Source organism: Peromyscus eremicus, chromosome 1 (genome assembly GCF_949786415.1).
Source record: "Peromyscus eremicus chromosome 1, PerEre_H2_v1, whole genome shotgun sequence".
NCBI classification, from domain to species: domain Eukaryota; kingdom Metazoa; phylum Chordata; class Mammalia; order Rodentia; family Cricetidae; genus Peromyscus; species Peromyscus eremicus.
In genome coordinates, this window is record NC_081416.1 from 118,111,643 (window position 1) to 118,132,209 (window position 20,567).

Below are 20,567 nucleotides of genomic sequence, written 5' to 3' on the forward strand. Positions count from 1 at the left end.
CGGGTCCTCGTACATGCTAGGCAAGCTTCTGCCACTGAGCTATCTCCCTAGCCATTAAAAAAAAAAAGAAAAAGAAACCAAGCATTTTTTTCTGACTGTCTGACTTGTCCTAGCCTTGAGTTCATCTTCTTGTCTCAGCTTCCCAAGTAACTGGGATGACGGGCCTGAACCACCACGCTGGGCTTCCCTATTGTAACTGTGAATGAGAAGAGCTTGCCTCAGACGCGAGGATCGAAAGGAGGCACAGGACGCGCCTGGAAAATGACATAAACTTTAATAAAAAGACGGGTTCATTGCCCAGAGCCGCCCCTCTGGCACAGGCTGCCCAGGCCTGCCTGATTCTGCCACTGTGGCAGGAAGGGCGAACCCTCAGCAATCTTCTGATGGCGACTACACCGTACCTTGGGCATTTGACTCCACTCGGGAAGGAACTCCTTGTTGCCCAATGACCTCCAGCCACAGGCCACAACCAGGGTTCAGACCCATCGCTTGGCGGGAAACCCAGCCTAAGGCTTGATGAGCAGAGATGCATACATGCTGGCCTTAGCTCTTCATCGTCTAGTCTTTACCGATCTTTTTGATCTTTACCAAAGAATCTTAGAATGGTGAAGAATTCTTGGTGTCTGTGTTTTGCCAACAAAGGTCCTGGCCAGAGCTTTTCGAACTGGAACTTGGTGGCAGTCTTTCAATTAGCAATGATTGAAGGCCATTTGCTCTTTTAGTTGAGTGCTGGGCTTCCCTTCTTTTACCTGTGTTGGATGATGTTGAGGAGTGGGCTGGAATGATGCAGCACTGGTGCAGAGGCAGGGCATAGGGTGAGATTCCCAGCCTTTGCTCCTCTGTGTTCAGAGTTTACCATGGAGGGCAAGGTGCAGCATTCGGTCCATGAGTCACTTCCCTGTCTTTCGGGCTGCAGAAGATAGCCCTGCTTTGGGGTTAAAGTGGGTGGCACTGATCCTGACAGGGCTCGGTTTATGGCTTCTAGCCTTCTGCTGGCTTGACCTTCTGCAGTAGAAACACGGATTCCCACTAAGTTGTGGTACTCATGGAAGAGATGTTCTCACCTCTTTCCCAACTGTGGTCCAATTACACAGAAGAATGGCATCCCATGCTTCCCTCCAGCATCTTTACCACACGTATTTTATTAGTCTGTTTATATGTCCATTTCCCTGTTAACCTTTGTTGAGGGCTGGGACTGTTTCTGCCATGTCTATCACCAGGGTCACTAGACAGAAGGAAGTAAATAAATGGGTCCACTGCCTTCCCCCATGACTACACTATCAGGAGTGCCACTTTATATCTTGGGATCATCCCAGCTGTAATACTTGCCACTGGGAATTTACACCAGTCAAAGTGACCAAAGCTAGTTTTGTATACTTACGGCCAGTGAGCCTGACTCTAGAGCTGGAAAAATAGTGCTTCCCAGATTTCTTCATTGACAATGGACAGTGGCCAATGGCTGCTGGATCTCCTATCCAGTTGAAGTTCTTGGGCTGCAGATGGCACCGAGAACGCTGTGCAATTTCGGGATTCATGCTTGATAGTGGCCCTAAGATCCTGGGGATCAATTCGTGGGGCCGAAGTGGTTGCAGGAAATGAGGAGGGACCTGTTCTGAGGCAGCCCCTCTCAGGAACACCAGTGGGACCAAGTTCACAGGTTGCAGTTCTTGACTGCCCAGCCCGTCCTGGTGAAATCTAGGCTAGAGGAGAAGAGCAGCCCCTTATCATATTTCTTGTGAGGCTGGAGAGAGTGTTGGAAGAAATATGCAACTGAAAAATAGAACAATCTCTTCTAGGCCATAGCCACTGTTTAACTAGTTATTCTTTGGGGGTTCAACAAAAACAGAGGGCCCAACAGGTTCATTACTAGCCCAGGGAATAGTGCAAACGGCAGCTGTTTTGTTGGCCCAAGACTGTTTACTTAGCTCCCATTAGAGCCAGGTTATCGGCAATGCTAGGGCGATTACACAGAAGCCACTGAGCATGGTGGTGGCCTTGTTATTTGTCAGTCATGAGTTGTGAGTTGCTGTGAAACAGGAATAGAGAGAGCAAGTCTCTTGCCATTGAGAAAGTTGGGAGCTGCACTTTGCTGGCTTGCAATACCAAACCCAAGGGATCCTGGGAACAGACATCATGGAAGCAACAGACCCTCTCCCAGGCTCCAGTGACAGATACCATCACATAAACCTCCTTTGGTGTAACCACCACCATGTGCTGGCATCACAGCCCTTGTTCCCTGGCTTTGTGAGAGGCTTCTCAGGGACCCTCACCCGATACTCATGAAGCTTTCTGTGGCCCCGGTGGCTGGGGTACAGCATGCGAGTGAGCTGCTCTACAATACCCAGGCTTCGGATGAGATTCTCTCTTTGTAACAGGAGCTTCATCCGCTCAAGCTCTTCCTCTTCCACAATGTCCTGAGGCTGCATGGTGTCCAGGTGTGCTGGTAGCAGCTACAAGGCACGGGAGAGATAGAGGATGTCCAAGATGAGGCTCGAACCATCAGCAAGGATGGCTTCCGGCCCCCGGCTCCACTCTACCGCCTTCCCTCCCTGGATCTCACTGTGAGGTTCCCTCAGCTGTCCGTTCTCTCACCTTCTGGTCCAGAAGGTCAGATTCGATTTACTAGTTAGAGACTCGTCTCTCTCGAGCAAGGAGAGGACAGGACAGCAGGGATTCCCTTCTCTACTGGTCCCCATTTAGTTTCATGTGAAAAGAGAAGAGCCGCAGCCCCTGACACCTCTTTCTCCCGGTTCCGGTTTCTATAAGCCAAGCTGGTGACAAGGCCCCGTGTTCCTGCTCGGGATCGGCTTTTCTCCCCAGCTGATTCACCCTGGTTCTGGTCCTTGTTCTCCCTTCGCTTCTTGGTGCCTGGGTTCTCCTGCTGTTCCTGCTTGAGGCGAATCTCTTCCAGTTGCTGCCTGACAAGACACAGCCGTTTCAGACATGGGAGAGACTGTGCGGGGAGAAGGGGCGAGGGGAAACAGGATGGGCTAATCAAAGGAAATCATGATGCAGTGTTGGAGCTGAGGAGAAGGAACGAGGGAGAGCATAGCAAACACACTAAAGGAAAGACTCATCCAGAATCTGTGCCGGGCGGTGGTGGCACAAGCCTTTAATCCCAGCACTCAGGAGGCAGGGCCAGGAGGATCTCTGTGAGTTCGAGACCAGCCTGGGCTACAGAGTGAGTTCCAGTTTAGGCTCCAAAGCTACAGAGAGAAACCCTGTCTCGAAAAAAAGAAAAAAAAAAAAAGAATCTGTTAGTGGACTGGGATGATAGCTCAGACAGTAAAGTCCTTGACCTGAAAGCATGACCTGAGTTCAAGCCTCAGAACCTGTGTTTTTTTTTTTTTTTTTTTTTTTTTTTTTTTTTTTTTTTTTTTTTTTTAAAAAAAAGGCCAGATATGGTAGCACATGCTTGTATCTCAGTACCGGAAAGGCAAAAATAGGCAGGTCCCTGGGACTCCTGCTGGCCAGCTAGCCTAGCCTACTTGGTGAGTTTCAAGCCAATGAGAGACTCAAAAAATCAAGTGGCCCAGACATAGTGGTACACACTCTCAGTCCCAGCATTTGGGAAGCACAGGCAGGCAGATCTCTACACATTTGAGGCCAGCCTCATCTATACAGCAAGTTCCCGGCCAGCCAAAGCTGTATATTGAGACCCATTTCAAAAATACATTTTCAAAAAAGACTCTAAAAATTAATAATCACAATACAGAATAAAAACAAAGTGGAGCTGGCAAGATGGCTCAGCTGGTTGGAAAGGTGCTTACCACCAACCGGAGTTCATTCCCTGGAACCCACATGGCAGAAGGAGACAATGACTCCTGACTTCCACATGTGGGCTGTGTATACACACACACACACACACACACACGAAAATAAGTCAATGTAATTCTTACATATTTAAAAATGCACAAACGCCGGGCAGTAGTCATGCACGCCTTTAATCCCAGCACTCGGGAGGCAGGGCCAGGCGGATCTCTGTGAGTTCGAGGCCAGCCTGGGCTACCTGGTCTACCGAGCGAGATCCAGGACAGGCACCAACACTACACAGAGAAACCCTGTCTCAAAAAAACAAAATCCAACCCCCGCAAACAAACAAACAAACAAACAAAACACACAAACAAGGTGAGCAGCTCGGGAACAACACCCAAGGCTGTCCTCTGGCTTCCGCATGCATAATGTGCACACATACATTGCATACATACACATCATACGTTCAAGTGAAGGCATGCTTGCGTGTGCCTGGACACAGAGGAGAACCTGTTAGAATTTTTTCTCTATTTCTCCTTTCTCAAGTGGGTGGCATCTTCCTCTTCCCCTGCTAGGGAGCAATTCAACTTCAGGATTTGCCCCCAACCCACCTGGACAGAGGAAAATGCAGCCAAGGTACCTGGCACACTCCTCTCTGGCCTTGGAAGCAGCAGTCTCCTGGAAGAGGGAGCCATTGTGCTTGAAGAAGGGTGCATATTTCTCTGAGTCAGGCCCAGGGTAGATCCGCCGGTAGCCCCCTAGGTGGGAATCTTCATATCGTTCCTGGTCCTGCATGGCAGCCTGGGATGACTCAATCTGTTCTCGCCTATAGAAACCAAGCTTAGGGAAGTCAGAGGAAGGCTGTGAGAATGTTCCGGAGGGAAAAGAATACTGGCCAAGGCTTTCAGAACCTCCTACTGGCTGTCAGGTCTCCCTGACCCCTGCCTATATAGGGAAGCATCCAAGCTCATAGCTAGCCCCACCATGTACATAATCATCAAATTAGGTGTGGTTTCCAGAATTTTGATTCTCATCCTAAGTTCAGAGTGATCTATTCATAAACAACCAATCTAGTTACCACAGTCTTTTGGGCTCCTGATTATAAGAGTAATACCAGGCCGGGAGGTGATGGCGCATGCCTTTAATCTCAGCACTCGGGAGGCAGGGGCAGGCAGATCTCTGTGAGTTTGAGGCCAGCCTGGGCTACCTGGGCTACAGAGCAAGATCCAGGACAGGCACCAACACTACACAGAGAAACCCTGTCTTGAAAAACCAAATATATATATATTTCATATATATATATATACATATATATATATATGAAAAAGATTAAAGTACACGTGCCACAGGCTTATAATCCTAACAGTGGGAAGGCAGAGGAGCTAGAGTGCAAATCCAGCCTCAGCTTCTTCGTGAGATCAAGGCCAGCCAGCCAGCCTCATGCTCACTGCTGTGAGGCACACAATTCATTCCTAGACTGTAAAAAAGAAAAAACTCTTGTAGTTTTAACATTTGTTTGTCCATTTGCCTGAGACAAGAGCTTGCTAAGTGGCTCAAGCTGGTCTTGATCTTATGACCCTCCTGCTTCTACCTCCTAAGTGCTGGAATTCCAGTCCTGCACCATGACACCAGGATTCCTTTGTTTCTTTAGTCCAGTATTTTCCACACATTTTCCCAATGACAGACATGATTCATTCAGATGTGCCACCCCATCTCTTGGGATTATTCAGGGTGCTTACAAATTATCCTTCACTCCCATTCACCACACAAATATCTGAGTGGCCTCTATGTGCCAGTCCCTAACGCTATTTCGAGGAATCGAATACACTTTGCCTCTGTATATCAAAATGCAAACAGAGAAAAACAATGTTATTCTCCAGGTTAATTCAATTCAATTTTATGTCTCATTAACAAATTATAATTTGAGTATTAGCAACCTATTATAACCTATTGTAAACTATTTTATAGTGAAAATAGTGGGTGATAAAGAATAACTCAAACAATTTAATATACAACTGAACTGTTTCCTGGATGTCATTATTACAAGGATTCTCAGGAATTGGTTTCTAGGTGAGCTTTGATACAAAACAGACCAGTCCCCCCCCCCCCCCAAGGCTCAGGCACCTTTGTGGAAGAGGGGATGGAAAGATCATAGAGCCAGAGGTCAGAGAGGACTGGAGCAAATGAAGTATCTTCTGGACCTAACAGAACAGATGCTCGCTCTCAGGAGCTCACAGTGGCTGTGGGTACCTGCACAGTATCTGCACCAAGTCAATACAGTCAACATTCCAGTGGAGGGGGAGGGGCTCAGGAGCCCCATCTCTGGATGAGGAACTATTGACAGTTGATGTCTTCCAGGAGGACAGATAGTCGGTTTTCTGTAAGAGTGTGCTTCCCGGTGTGCAGACCACACTCCAGCGGACAGCCCCACTCCACTGAGTACACAGACAACACAAACCAGACTACTCAGTGGGATATTAAAAACAAGACAAGAAGTGACGATGGCGGATCCGGGAGAAGTTACAGGTTGGGGGGCGGGGGTGAATTTGACCAAAATACACCATATGCACCTATGAAATTCTGAAAATAAATAAAAAAAAAAAACAACTGAGAGTTATGGTATATCACTAGTTCAAGGCCTGCCTGGGCTACTGGGCTACTGTATATAGCAAGAACATGTGTCAAAAAATAAGTGTCAGGCCAGGCGGTGGTGGCGCACGCCTTTAATCCCAGCACTCGGGAGGCAGAGGCAGGCAGATCTTTATGAGTTCGAAGTCAGCTTGGTCTACAAAGCAAGATCCAGGAAAGGTGAAAAGCTACACAGAGAAACCCTGTCTCGAAAAAAACAAAAAATAATAATAATAATAATAAGTGTCAGAACTAAACAGCCCCAACCAGCTGATCACACAACATATAGTTCCTTATGTGCCTAGTGAAGAAAGCTACAGAGTGTGACTTATTTAACAGTCTGGGGATACCAGGAGAAAGGATTTTGTATAAATACATTTAGACTTTCTTAATATTTATTTTTACACGTGAGGATGTTTTGCCTGCCTGTATGACTGTGTATGTATGTGCAGTGCCCACAAAGGTGGGGGTCAGATCCCCTAGGACTGGAGTTACAGATGATTTCAAGCCACCATGTGGGTGCTGGGAATTGAACCTAGGTCCTTTGGAATGGCAGCCAGTGCTCTTAACCGCTCAGCCATCTCTCCAGCCCCACATCTAGACTTTCATTTTTATTTATTTTTTATTTTATTTTATTTTATTTTTTATTTTTTTGTTTTTCGAGACAAGGTTTCTCCGTATAGTTTTGGTTCTTGTCCTGGATCTCGCTCTATAGACCAGGCTGGCCTCGAACTCACAAAGATCCGCCTCCTTGAGTGCTGGGATTAAAGGCGTGCACTACCACCGCCCGGTTATCTAGACTTTTAAATGCTTGTACAAATATAAATATACAATAGTAACATGAGTCAGCTGAAAACTGATTTACTGCAGGAGAGGGGCATGAAAAAGACTACTCAATGTATTTTTTAAAAATATGTCTCTACAATATGTAGTGTATTATCTATGCAAAAAAAATTTTCAGCTAATCAGCTCCTTCTCTCAGGAAAGTAATAACAAAGAAGTTAAGTTGTACAAGTAAACACCCACCAGGACCTGCAGGGTGGGTCAACGGATAATGATACTCGCTGCCAAGCCTAAGGACCCGAGTTCAATTCCCATGCTCCAACATGGTGGAAGGAGAGAACCAACTACCACATGTTGTCCTCTGAGCACAGGTCTGGCCTGGCCCAGTACAGAAACACACACACACACACACACACACACACACACACACACACACACACTAAACATGTGCTATATTAACTTAAAAATAAATAAACTGGACATAGTGATGCACACCTTTAATCCCAGCAACTGGGAGGCAGAGGCCGGCAGCTCTCTGTGAGTTTGAGACCAACCTGGTCTACATATCTAGTCCCAGGCCAGGCAGAGACCTGACTCAAGTAAACAAATATCTATTAGACACCGGACACACCTGGCCTCTCGTGGCTGTTGGTGGCATGGGAAAAGCCGCTCCTTGACTCGACGTTTGTCCTCTTCGATCACCTTCTTTTTGTCACAGCCCCGGAGGTTGACAAGGTTCATGGCATCACAGAGAAGTGCATCTTTCACCTCTCGATCCAGGCGAGAGTCTGTGGTGAAGCTTGGGGAGTGGTTTACCTGCCGAGAGGAGTCCTTATTGTCCCTTTCCTAGACCACCTGAGCAGGGGCTGGTCTGTTGCAGGTCTAGTCTGGGGAGAAACAGCTCCCTCCTGTGGCCTGAGCCAACACCTGAGGAGAGATCTGACCCATCTACGGGCTAGTGAGAGAAAACCAGACAATTTGACTGCCTCTACAGGGTCCTGAAGGGCTAGACTCACTCAAGGAGCACTGAGGAGTCCTAAACATGGATTGCTATGTTGCTTGCTTGCTTGCTTTCCTTGGGTTTTTGAGACTGGGTTTCATAGAATCCAGGCTAGCCTCAGATTCACTATGTAGCTGAGGCTCATTCTGAAATCATAATCCTCCTTCTTCTGCTTCCCAAGCACTGAGATTACGGACATGCTCAGTTTGAATTACTATTGTAGAGGGCAAAGACCACCAGTGTTTGTCTTGGGAAATGAGAAAATCTTATGCTTTCACCTGGTTCTTGCCCACCCTGAGACTTCTACCTCCTCATCCTCCCTATTCTACTGTGTAAGTACACTCCTCCCAGGGTGAGGCCTCTGACTTTGGCCTTGGCAAGTTGAGGAGAGAAGTCTTACCTCTAGAAGCCAGGGTTTGAGCTTGTGGTCCAGTAAGATGTCAAAACCCAGGATCTCAAAGCAGGCACATGTACCTCCACACAGATATTGGGGGAAACAGGTTCGGTAGTTGTGGCGAAGAACAGAGTGGGCTGAGATGATGGTTTTGATGATGATGTCCTCGATGTCCCCCCACAGCTCTCGGGGGTCATAGCTGTGCTCTCGCAGCCAGGCATTGAGTGTCGACAGCTTCCTATGAGGCCCAGTGCTCAGAGGAAGACCGATTTCCATGCCAGCAGGGCCTGGCTGCAGGCAGGAGGCTCCCTGATGTTAACCCCAATTCCGTGTTTGGGACCCTGGGTTTCAAAGGGCTGCTAGCAGCTGGGAGCTGGGATTAGTTACTAGGGCCCTAGGTGGTTGAGTCTGCACTTAGAGCTCAGACACAGGACTAGGGTCTTCAAAGTCAGAGACTCCTGAGAAATCAGCTTCCCAAGAGCCAGATGGGTTTCGTGGGCTCCTGAGACTGTGGGACTAAAGGCAGAGGAAGCAAGGGAAAACAGAATAGGGGATACCTCTTACTGCCCACAGCATCATCCCGGACAAAATTCTCATTGTGTTTATTGATTGCATAGTTGGTCAGGTGCATACACACGTCCTCCTGTGAAGTGAATGGCCTTATATTGGCTCACACTGCCTCTGTGTGGCCTCTCCAGCCCTTGGGTGCCTTCTTATTACCCACTGCTCTGCCTCAAAATTGCTCATCACCTGGCCCTCTTCACCAGGGACTGTCCTGTATGATCCTGGGAAAGAGGCTGTTCTTGGTAACTTCAGACAGAACCTTTCCTTGGTCACCACCCAGCAAGGGCTCCCCAAGGTGCTATGACTCTCACTGGCTCCCTTCCTTGGTCATGGCTGGCAATGACAATTTTTCCTGCCATGCTTGTCCCTAGAACCAAGGCACTCATGGCAATGAAGGAGAAGAGGGGGCCACCCTGCCTCCTCACCAGGTTGTTATGGCTAGGTTCCACATACGGCATGGTGGCAAAACGGGCCAGGCCTTCCTCATACATGAAGATCCGGAGAGGGTCACAGGAAGTGATCAGAACATAGATTCGCATGTCAAACTTGAAGCCATCAATGAGGAAGGGCTAAGAGCACGCAAACCCAGAGGGAATACTAATGAACTTCTAAAGTGCTTATTACATGCAATATATGGTTATTACAGGTGCTTCCACTATATAACACGTTGAATCCTCACAATAATCATATAAAGCAGTAACTGTTGTTATTCTTATTTAACAGTGAGGAAACAGTGCCAAGGAAAGGGCCAGATAACTGCCCAAGATCATATGTCTGGGATACGGGAAAGCTGTGAGTCAAACCAAGGCTAGCTAGCTCTGAACAATGGCTAGAGTCTGTAAGATAATAAGGACAGCAGAGAGGGCACGAGCCTATAATTGACTTCTGCCCTGATGTACAAGGGATAAGGCATCCCAGTGTGGGGAAAGGCCTGGGGGTTCCGAGGTGGCCTTCACCTTGGTGATGTACTGCTGGCAGATCATATGCTCTCCTGGCTTGATTTCCTTAGGGGTTCTGGTGATAAAGATGCCACGCCCCTGACAGCCGCTATCTGGCTTGCAGATATAAGTGCGGGTTTTCCGCTGACGACCGTAGGCCTGGAAGTCCCCATAGCTACGTGCAGAGAGAGGCTGGTCAAAGGGTTTCTGTGCATCCTGACTGTCCTGGGACCCCCATGGCCATCTTCTTGTTATCTATTTCCAGGCTCTTCTTGGAGCACTTAGCCTCGGACCCACTTCTGCTTTGGCCAGCTGAATTTTTTTTTTTTTTGAGACAGTCTCTCTCTGTAGCCCTGGCTAGCCTGTACTTGCTATGTAGACCAGGCTGGCCTCAAACTTACAGAAATCCACCTGCCTCTGCCTCCCGAGTACTGGGATTAAAGGCGTGTGCCACCACCGCCCGGTCAGCTGAATCTTTCTTGGTCCAGTTCCAACCCTCTTAAACAGGTCTGGGTCACAAGACCACAGAGAGTGCCTCCTTACCCTGCCCCCAGGATCTCGGCTCACTCACTCTGCAGGGAGACACCAGGTTCGTGGGAAGATGTTGTACTCGGTAGGGTAGAGCTTCTGCATGCGATTGAGGTTCCGAGCCAGCAGATCTTTGCGGCAGATTTCTGTCATGCCAGGGAAGTGGTTGATTTTCTGAAACAGAGTCAGTTGGTTATACTGCCCCCCTGTAGCACGTGGCAGTTCCCAGGACCTGGGCATCCCACGGAGCCATAGAAAGGGACTGGAAAGGAAAGCAAGTCCCAGGGGAGGATGGCGCTGTATCTAGTCAGCAAGGGTGAAACAGGAAGCTTCCATAAGGCAGGTGGGAAGTCACTCCATGGCCTCTCCCCAGTACACATTTACAGCGAGGCTGAGAAAGGAGAGGACAGCTAGAAAAGGGTAGACTAGCCCGGACCTTGTGCTCTCCAGCCACCGTCTCACATCCTTGGTCCACCAAGATAAGGCTCAGTGATGGAGTGTTTGACCAGTGGGCATGAGGTCCTAGGTTCAGTTCTCAGCAACACACACACACTTACTTTTAAAAGAAGAATGAGACACGATAACATAAAGAAATAATAAGAAACGCATTTCCATGAAGACACAGAGGAGAAAAGGAAACCAAAAGGACTGTAGGGAATGCATGCCACAGCACCCAGAGACCACCCGGCACGAGAGGGGGTCTGCTGGGGCCCTTAGCTGGTCTACCCTGCAGGGATGGAAGGCAGAAGCCTGAGACAGCAGAGCGCATCCAGCTGCCTCCCACAGTCACTAGCTGTGTGAACTCTGTGTTCTGAGCCTTCCTGTCCTCTTTTTAACATACCGCTCTCTGACACTCAGGCATGCTAAGGATTTAATGAAGAAGCAATATAAAAACACCTAAGAGTATCTGGCCGGTACATAGGAATCCCTTGGTAAAGCTGGTAACTAGTAATCCTCATCTGACAGCTGCTCCCTGCCTAGCCCTTCTTTGCAGCTTCTCCAGCATTTAGAGCCGTTACTCTCTCCAAGCTTCCCCCTTAAGACTAGGTTAGGACAAGTCACAGTGTCCTGGGCTCCCTTTCTCGATTCCCCTAGAGAAGCCTACAGACCCTTTTGAATTAGTCACGTACTGCATAACGACATTTCAGGTAAGGACAAAGCACAGACCAAATGGCGGTCCTAGAAAAACCTCATCACCTAGAGACTGGACAGACATTTGTTTACTGCACTTCCGGTGTTCCCGGGAGGAAATCGCCTACCAATCCACTCTTTACACATGTATCCTCATCATTAAGCCACACATGACTTCACCAGACACGATGACACACTGTCTTGTTTTTTGTTGTTTTGAGCCAGGGTCTTGATAGACAGCCCAGGATAGATAGCCTCAAATACCTCATCCTCTTGACTCAGCTTGCTGACGGCTGGGATTACTGTCCTGTACCACCATACCATGCCCAGCCCCATGCATACGATTGTTGGCTGGCTCTCTCTCCTGCCCCTCTTCTCTGTCGGGTACGTGTGTGTGTGTGTGTGTGTGTGTGTGTGTGTGTGTGTGTATTTCTTTTTTTGAGGCTGGGTCTTATGTAGGATGGCCTTGAGCTCCTCCTGCTCCTCGTTTCCACCCCCAAGTGCTGGGATCACTGGTGTATATTACCACCTTTGGCTCTTCCACGCTACCTCTCAGCACACTTGGCTCTTCCACACTCTCTTGGTAGATGTGTGATGCTAAGCTGCTTAGATAATAAACCATCCATCTGGCCTAATCATTAGCGCCCCCCCCCCCTTTTTTTTAGATCCTGGCAATTGAACTTGGTTCCTTTTGCATACTAGGCAAGCACTGTACCACAGAGCACTGAGCCAAATCCCTAGCCTTCTGCTATTAGCCCTGAAGCAGCTTTCTAGGCCTCGCCCCAAGATGGGCACACCTGCTCTCAATGAGGCAGGCGGGCTAGTTAGAAGCCACCAGTCAGAACAAATAATGTGACAGGGACGTCCCCACCCAACACTTACTTCAGGTAACAGAAGCTCCAGAGAGCCAAGAGGAGAATATTTTTATTGGAGCAGAAGACCTGGGGGTGGCCTCCCTGTCTGTATAAGGCACAGCAATGGAAAGAGGCAATGTTCCCCTGTCAGGGCAGCCAGGGTGGGAATGCTCATTTTGGATGTTGGGCCAGGACATTGGTACCTGAAACCTCTTCATGTCCATGACTCGTTCCAGTGAGACAGAGCAGTCTGTCCAGTACACAGTCCACTCTTCATCCTCCCCCACTTCCTTCAGGCCACACATTTGGGCTGCCCGGCGCACTGCAGAGACAGGAAGAGTAATGCTGCCAGCCTGGGCACCAGCCATGAGCCCCGGGACTCTAGCTGGGCCGAGGAAGGAGCAGGCCTGACCAGAGAGCAGACTGTAAAGGCATGTGGTTCTTATCTCAGCCTTATAGTGACCAGGCTGCAATCTAAGTTCATGAGGCTAGCGGAGAAAACAAGAGCTAGACTCTGCTGCTCTGGGTCAGGACTGTTTGGATATACAGCTAGCCCTCAGTCAGAGCACACTGGCATCTAAGACTCTGAGTGGCTCTTTGTACAGATGTCAGTAGGGAGAGGAGGAGACAGATGAAAACCTTGACCTAGCTGGGCTATAACTTTTCATTGTTACGCCCCTTGAGAGTCTCTTGGGAAAAACACAGTTTTTTGGTTTTTGTGGTGTTGGAGATTAAACCTACCCATTGAGCTAAATTCTCAACCTTTCAAAAAACAGCTGGGATTTTGTTTGCTTGCTCTTTAAGATATTCATCATTTTGCTGGGCAGTGGTGGTGCACACCTTTAATCCTATCGCTCAGGAGGCAGAGGCAGGTGGATCTCTGGGAGTTCAAGACAAGCTTGGTCTACAGAGGGAGTTCTAGGACAGCCAGGGTTACACAAAGAAAACCCTATCTAAAAAAACAAAAACAAAAAGCAAAAAAAAAGATTTTCATTATTTTTAATCATGTATGTGTAGGTGGGCACATGAGTGTCAGATCACGCATGTGGAGGTCAGAAGATAATTTGCAGGGGTCTCCCTCTGCCATGTGGGTCCCCAAAATTGAACTTTGGTTCTCAGCCTTGTTGACAAGTGCATGTATATAATGAGCTATCTCTCCAGTCCCAAAAGCAGTTTTAACTTTTCCTTCTGTTCCTCATTTGAAGGGCAGGGCAATGGTGACACTCCCACAGACTTTTTGTCTTGTTTTTTGCTGGCTATGAAACTAAGGATTACCTTGAACTTCTGATCCTTTTGACTCCATCTTCTAAATGCTGGCAGAAGCTACCAGGACCAGTTTAATGGGGTGCTGAGGATCAAACCCAAGGCTTCATGCATATTAGACAAGTATTCTACCAATGAGTTATATCAGCCCCCCCTTTAAATGATTATCATTATTTATTTTTTAGTCCCCCCCCCCAGGGTCTCACTATGTAGCCTTGGCTGTCAACTCACTATGTAGGCCAGGCTGGCCTGGAACTCATAGAAATCTGCCTGCCTCTGCCTCCCAAGTGCCTGGCTTGTGGGTTTTTATTTGTTTGTTTCTTTTTGCCAGCTAACTGGAGATGCCTTCCCTACCAGTGAGACTAGCTGAAATATGGACATCTCCGCTGCCAGGAGCTCAGCCTGGGGACCTCAGTGTAGGCAGTAGGTAACCTAGGCAGGAGCCAGGGGCTGGGAGAATGGCTGTGGTTCTGTCCCAGGAAGAACAACAACAGTCCCTCTTGCACACACGGCTGTGAGTGATGATCCCAGTGCTTACCACTCTCATACTTGCAGTTGGTCAGATTGATGGCCAGGGGTCTGAAATGAAGGAAGAACAGAAATCAGGCAGAGTAGGAGGGAAGGATAGGCTCCAGGCAGCCAGGAGCCCAGGTAAAGAAATAGCTAAGGGATTTATAATACAAATTCATTTTCTCTAGAAGTATTATCTTAAATACCAAACCAACATGCTACAATTCCAAGCTGGGCAGACCCAAATGGCTCTGATTTTTTTTTTTTCTGTTGCAGCAGCCTTTCTTTCTTTTTGGGTTTTCAAGAGGGGGTTTCTCTGTGTAGCCCTGGATGGCCTGGAACTCAGCGATCGATCAGCCTGCCCCTGAGTGCTGGGATCAAAGGCATATGCCACCATGACTGGTTTGTGTGTGTGTGAGCACTGGGGATTCAAACTCAAGCCTTCATGCTGTGCACCAAACTCTTTTTCCCAATTGAGCCATCCCATCAGCCCATTGTTATATGGTTTTTGAATCAGGATCCCAAACTGGCCTGGAATACATAGTAATTCTTTTGTCTCAGCCTTCCTATTGCTGGGATTATTGATGGACGTGCACCACAACCTGGCTCTCCTCTCCTCTCCCAAAGGCTAATGTGAAAAGCTTAGATGGCGGTGTGAGGCCGAAGGGCTGACTCTCTAGAGCCAGATCTGTGGGGATCTAGGGAAAAGTTACCTCCGTTTCCGCTTCCTCTTTCTCCTCCCAGCTTCCAAATCATCTGTGTCTGTTACACTTAGGATTTTCTTTGGGATTTTCTTGGCCACAACAGATAAGGTAACCCCATTCTCAAACTCTTTATAGTCAGCCTTTGCAAGTGCCTGCTGGGAAGAGTTGGGGGTGGTCGCTTCTTCTCTAACACACTCTTCCTCAGACTCTTCTTCCTCAACATAGTCTTCCTCAGATTCACTGGTCTTACAGGTACTGGGCTCCATCCTCTGAGATTCTAAGGGGAAAGGGATGGGAATGAAATATCAGACCTCCTTCCAGGCCCAGGAAGTCCTGCAGGAATTCACCCAGAGACCCTTTATGGAGCTATAAGGAAATGCTGCCCTTTCAGACCAATTCTACTGTAGACTAGGTTGTTTCCAAGTAGAGGGCTATGGGGAGAGCATGGGATGTTGGTAGGATGTAAAGTCCTTAACTAAAAGACCCCATCATCATCCAGGATTACCCTGGATCATTCAAAACACTGCAGTGCATGCAGAACAGAGCTGGCCGAAGCCAAGATCGCGGCTGTTTTCTTTCCTGAATGGGAAGAGAGGTGGCTGACAGAACTGGATGATTCTTTGCTTTAAAATACAGCTGATGATCAAAGGTTCTCGGGCCGGCCCTTTCCCCGAGCCAGGATTCAGTTTCCCTATGTGAACACGTCGGGGTCGGGCATCTGATGGCTGATACCCTTTGGGCTCGGATAGAGGAAAGGAAACCCACGGCAGACACTGCCCACCCGAGGTTCCGAGGAGAGCTCAGGGGCTGCTGGAGTTGCCCCTAGCAGCCCGGGGCTGGCCTCAGCTGGTCGCTCATGGCCGCCCCTCGCCCGCTGCAGCTCTTCCTGGGCGTTGCTGGACGTCGAGGACCGTCTCTTCGTTCCACAGGACTGTCTGTCCCCGCCGTCGCGAGGGGGAGCCCGCTCCCCCTCGGGGTTAACTCCTAGCTCCGAGATCCTGGCGGCGGCGGCGCCTCCTTAAGCAAGCCGACGGCCGCCGCCGCCGCCGTCGCTATGGACACGAAGGCGGCCCCTATTGGAGTAGCGTTCTGGGGGCGTGGCCTTCCCGGGAACCACACCCCTTTTGGTGCCAGCCGAAGCCATCTTGGCCCCCGACTGTCGGGTTTTGCCGGGTGCGGCTGGAGGTCAAAGTGTATAAGAGCCCGCGTTCAGCTAAGCGGGATTCTTTCCAATGCATTATGGGACTTGTAGTCCTCACGCATTGGTGACTTTCCTGGATTCCCATGGCCAAGGCAAACAAGTATGTATTTGAGACAAATAGTCGCTTGTGTTTCTTCTGCATTTTAGAAATGGTGCCATGAGAAAAGTCCCCGCCCTTGACAGGGACAGCAGCGATTAGGACACATGCCTTCCAAGGTTTTCACCCTGATAAGCCTGAAACAGTTCCATTAACTAATTACAGAATAGGGGAAGAGAGTGGTTCAGCGGGTAAAAGTGCTTGCTGACAAGCCAGAGGACTTGAGTTCGACTCCCTGAACCCACGTGGTGGAAGATGAGAGCCAGGACAACAGTAAGTTGTCCTCTGACCGCTATACCCACGCCGTGGCATGGTGCCCACCACCATAAAGAAATAATTTTTTAACTGAAAGAAAAGGAAATGTTACCTCATGCCACTGCTCTGTCATTGTCGCCTTCCTATACTTGACATTCTCCCACTTTGAATTCCACTCGCTTCCTCCACCAAACCCAACCCAACTTGTTAAAATTCAGATTATTTTGTGTGGCAAAACCCAGAGAAGATTCGAACAATTTTTGTTCATAAAACGACAAACATTCTAGAAGTTACATGAATATGAGTATTTTCTGCTTACCCTGTAATATTGAAGATGTGCTTAAGTAAGTAGTTGTGTGGTAATGGCAGCTTATGTCATTAATTTTTAAAAATACTAATTTATGTGTATGAGCTTTTGCCTGCACGTATGTATGTGGACCACATTCTTGCTTGGAGGTGGTGCAAGTCAGAAAAGGACATCAAACCCCTTGGAACTGGAGTTACAGATGGTTGTGAGCCACCATGTGGGCCATGGGGATTGAACCTGGGTCCTCTGAACCAGTGAGCCATTTCTCCAGCATTTTTTAATTATTAAAAATTATGTCTGTGTGTTTCTTTGTGCCTGAGTGCCTGTGCTCCATGTATGCACAGAGCTAGAGGAGGCCAGAGGAGGGGATTGGATCTGCTGTAACTGGGGTTACAGATGGTTGTGAGCTGTCATGTGGGTGCTGGGAATCATACCCAGGTCCTCTGGAAGAGCAGCCAGTGTTCTTAACCACTGATTCATTTCTCCAGCCCCCTCTTATATTCTTTTAAAGATTTACGTATTGTTTTATGTGTATGCGTGTTTTGCATGCATTTATGTATGTGTACCACATGTGTGCAATGCCCTCAGAGGCCAGAAGAGGTCGTCAGTTCTCTGGAACTGGAGTCACATATGGTTGTTAGCTGCCATGTGGGTGCAAGGAACCAAACCCTGTTTGATTTTTTTTTAAATTTTTTTTTCTATCATCAGCTTGATACAGTACACATTCTTATCCTAATAGTGAAATGTTTCACTGATGCTTGCTCAGTGATTGAGTGAAACCAAAACTTATTATAAGCCACAGTCATCCTAGGGTCCCCCCTGCTATGGAGCCTCCCTGGTTCTGTGGGTTGCAGTCTGATTGTTCTTTGCTTTATATCTAGAATCCACTTATACGTGAGCACATACCATGTTTGTCCTTCTGGGTCTGGTTGACCTCACTCAGGGTGATATTTTCTAGTTCCATTCATTTGCCTACAAATTTCATGCTGTCATTGTTTTTCTCTGCTGAGTAGTACTCCATTGTGTAGATGTACCACATTTTCTTAATCCATTCTTCAGTTGACAGGCATCTAGGTTGTTTCCAGGTTCTGGCTATTACGAATAATGCTGCTATGAACATAGTTGAGCATGTATCTTTGTGGTATGATTGAGCATTCCTTGGGTATATGCTCAACAGTGGTATGGCTGGGTCTTGAGGTAGATCGATTCCCAATTTTCTGAGAAACTGCCATACTGATTTCCACAGTAAACCCTGGTTCTCTATAAGAGGAGTAAGTGCTCTTCACTGCTGAGCCACCTCTCCAGACACTCATTCTTTTAGTCTTAAAATCAGCATTCTGCCGGGCGGTGGTGGCGCACGACTTTAATCCCAGCACTCGGGAGGCAGAGGCAGGTGGATCTCTGTGAGTTCGAGGCCAGCCTGGGCTACAGAGTGAGTTCCAGGACAGGCTCCAAAGCTACACAGAGAAACCCTGTCTGGAAAAACTAAAAAAAAAATCAGCATTCTATGTGATTTAAGAAAGTATTATTCTAGCCAGGTGGTAGTGGCACACACCTTTAATCCCAGCACTTGGGAGGTAGACAGGTGGATCTCTGAGTTTGAGACCAGCCTGGTCTACAGAGTGGGTTCCAGAACAACCAGCCAGAGCTGTTAGAGAAACCCTGTCTTGAAAAACAAAAACTCTATATATATATATATATATATATATATATATATCAACAAATAGGCTGACCTTGTTACTCCTTAAAGGGGTTTCAAGTAAGTAAATAAGCAAACATTGTAAGTGCAGGAAAAGTGTACCCTAAGGTTACATCACCCTGACATCTGAGCTGTAAACAAATGAAACATTTGGTCCTCAACAGGTCAATTCAATACGTACTTATTTACTTTGAAACCTGCACCATCAAACTCTCCCTTAAGTTTAAGGTGTTGTTGAGTATGACATTTCTTCTGGAGAGTGAGTTCATAATGTAGATGGAATTCTGTAAGATACGTATGCTAAGTGTACAATCTTTTAAATTTAAATTTCATACCTATAACAAGAGAACAAAAAGTGTGTATTTAGGACTTGATATCTCTTGCCAAGTTCTTTTCTATACTTCTCAAGATCATTATGTTACTGACTCTGAAAAGTGATGTAATCTGGTAGTAACCTCATAATTTAAATCAAGGCATTTGCATAAAATAAGTAAGGGCAGGGGCTTCAAGATGGCTCAGCAGGTAAAGGAAGCCAAGGCTGAGGGCCTAAGTTAGAAACGCCTCAGGATTCCTAAGGTAGGAGAAAACAGACTTCCCCAAATTTATCCCCTAATCTAGACACACACTCACACACACTAAGTTAATTAATGAACGTAAAGACATGGGGTTGGGATGTAGATCAGTTGGGTAGACTGATGGCTTAATGCTCACAAATCACAAAGCCCTGGGTTTGATCTCCAATATCCCAGGAAACAGACATAGTGGCATTCATCTGTGACCCCAGCATGTGGGAGGGGGTGGCAGGAGAGTCAGAAGTTCAAGGTCATCCTGAGCTACAGAGAGTTCTAGGTGTATACTAGAATTCCTAAAAAGGCTGTGTGTTGGGTGCTCATGTTTAATCCTGGCATTACAGGCAGATCTCATTCAGCATTCAAGGCTTGCCTGATCTATACAGTAAGTTCCAGGACAGCCAGGGCTATGTAGACAAATCCTGTCTCAAAAAACAAACAAACAAAAAAATAGATTCCCTGAAATCTACTTAAATAAACTGTGTCTTCAAAGACTCCCCATCTAGCCAGGCAGTGGTGGCACAAGCCTTTAATCCCAGCACTTGGGAGGCAGAGCCAGGTGGATCTCTGTGAGTTCAAGGCCAGCCTGGGCTACAATAGTGAGTTCCAGGAAAGGCACAAAGCTACACAAAGAAACCCTGTCTCAAAAAACCAAAAAAAAAAAAAAAAAAAAAGACTCCCCATCTGTATTGGAATGTTGGTTGGCTTGGCTTGATCTCGTTCAAATCTTGTGCAGGAATATTAGTCAGGGTTCTCTAAAGGAACAAAGCTTTGTTTATAATATTCTCCATATTCTCTCTCTATGTATAGGAGGTTGTCTCACACTGGAGAAGCCAAGAGTTGTTGTTCAGTAGTAGTTCAGTCTACAAGGCTGCATGTCTCAGCAGTCCCTTTCTGGCCCTGGAGGCCTGAAGGATTCTTGGAGAGCTTCAGGTCTTCGGTCTACATAGGAATCCCAAAGAAGTTGGTCCTAATATTTGTGGGTGTTTTTGTTTTGTTTTGAGATGGGTTTTTCTATGTAGCCCTGGCAGGCCTGGATCTCACTATGTAAACCAAGATATACTCAAATTCACAGAGATCTGCCTGCTTCTGCCTCCTGAGTGATGGGATTAAAGGTGTTATACCACTTTGTCTGGTTTGGGTATTTTTTGTTTTGTAGACAGGGTCTTCTCATGGAGCCCTGGATACCCTCCACGTCACAGAAATCTGCTTCCCCAGCCTGGCTCAGTCATCCCTCTGAACTGCTGAGCCATCTCTCCATTCTCTTTTTTTAAACAGGGGTGGTGCTTGTAGCTCAAGCTGGCCTTGAATCTGTGGCAGTCTTCCTGCCCTAGCCTCCCAAATGCTAGGATGACAGGTGTGTACCATCATACCTAACTCAGCAACGAG

General features: G+C 47.6%; 1 protein-coding gene and 1 long non-coding RNA gene across 5 annotated transcripts; one reads left to right on the forward strand and one right to left on the reverse strand.

Moving 5' to 3' along the window:
- Positions 1 to 257: 257 nt before the first annotated feature.
- Ttll13 (tubulin tyrosine ligase like 13) lies at positions 258 to 16,116 on the reverse strand. 4 transcript variants are annotated; one of them, XM_059272481.1, is made up of 15 exons: positions 15,832 to 16,116; positions 15,060 to 15,327; positions 14,375 to 14,415; positions 12,777 to 12,895; positions 10,632 to 10,762; positions 10,079 to 10,235; positions 9,548 to 9,691; positions 9,116 to 9,201; positions 8,565 to 8,796; positions 7,796 to 7,980; positions 4,394 to 4,579; positions 2,738 to 2,918; positions 2,271 to 2,450; positions 1,382 to 1,700; positions 258 to 1,005 (listed from the first exon to the last, which is right to left on the reverse strand). In XM_059272481.1, the coding sequence occupies exons 2-15, from the start codon at positions 15,314 to 15,316 to the stop codon at positions 746 to 748; spliced, it is 2,478 nt and encodes an 825-aa protein (XP_059128464.1). In that variant the 5' UTR covers positions 15,317 to 15,327; positions 15,832 to 16,116; the 3' UTR covers positions 258 to 745. The 4 variants fall into 4 exon arrangements, with proteins under 4 accessions (XP_059128464.1, XP_059128468.1, XP_059128458.1 ...); XM_059272485.1 differs by having other exon boundaries at positions 15,828 to 16,116; XM_059272475.1 differs by lacking the exon at positions 15,832 to 16,116 and adding an exon at positions 15,556 to 15,809.
- On the forward strand, positions 15,920 to 20,304 carry LOC131918450 (uncharacterized). The gene is made up of 2 exons (XR_009380981.1): positions 15,920 to 16,351; positions 19,989 to 20,304. It is a non-coding gene; the product is annotated as an uncharacterized LOC131918450 (long non-coding RNA).
- The last annotated feature ends 263 nt before the right edge of the window (positions 20,305 to 20,567 follow it).

Coding starts and splice junctions, on each gene's coding strand:
- Ttll13 (XM_059272475.1), bottom strand. Junction 14,416..15,059: donor AAGAGGAAGCGGAAACGGAG/GTAACTTTTCCC, acceptor CCTTCATTTCAG/ACCCCTGGCCATCAATCTGA. Junction 2,451..2,737: donor ACCGGAACCGGGAGAAAGAG/GTGTCAGGGGCT, acceptor CGTGCCTTGTAG/CTGCTACCAGCACACCTGGA.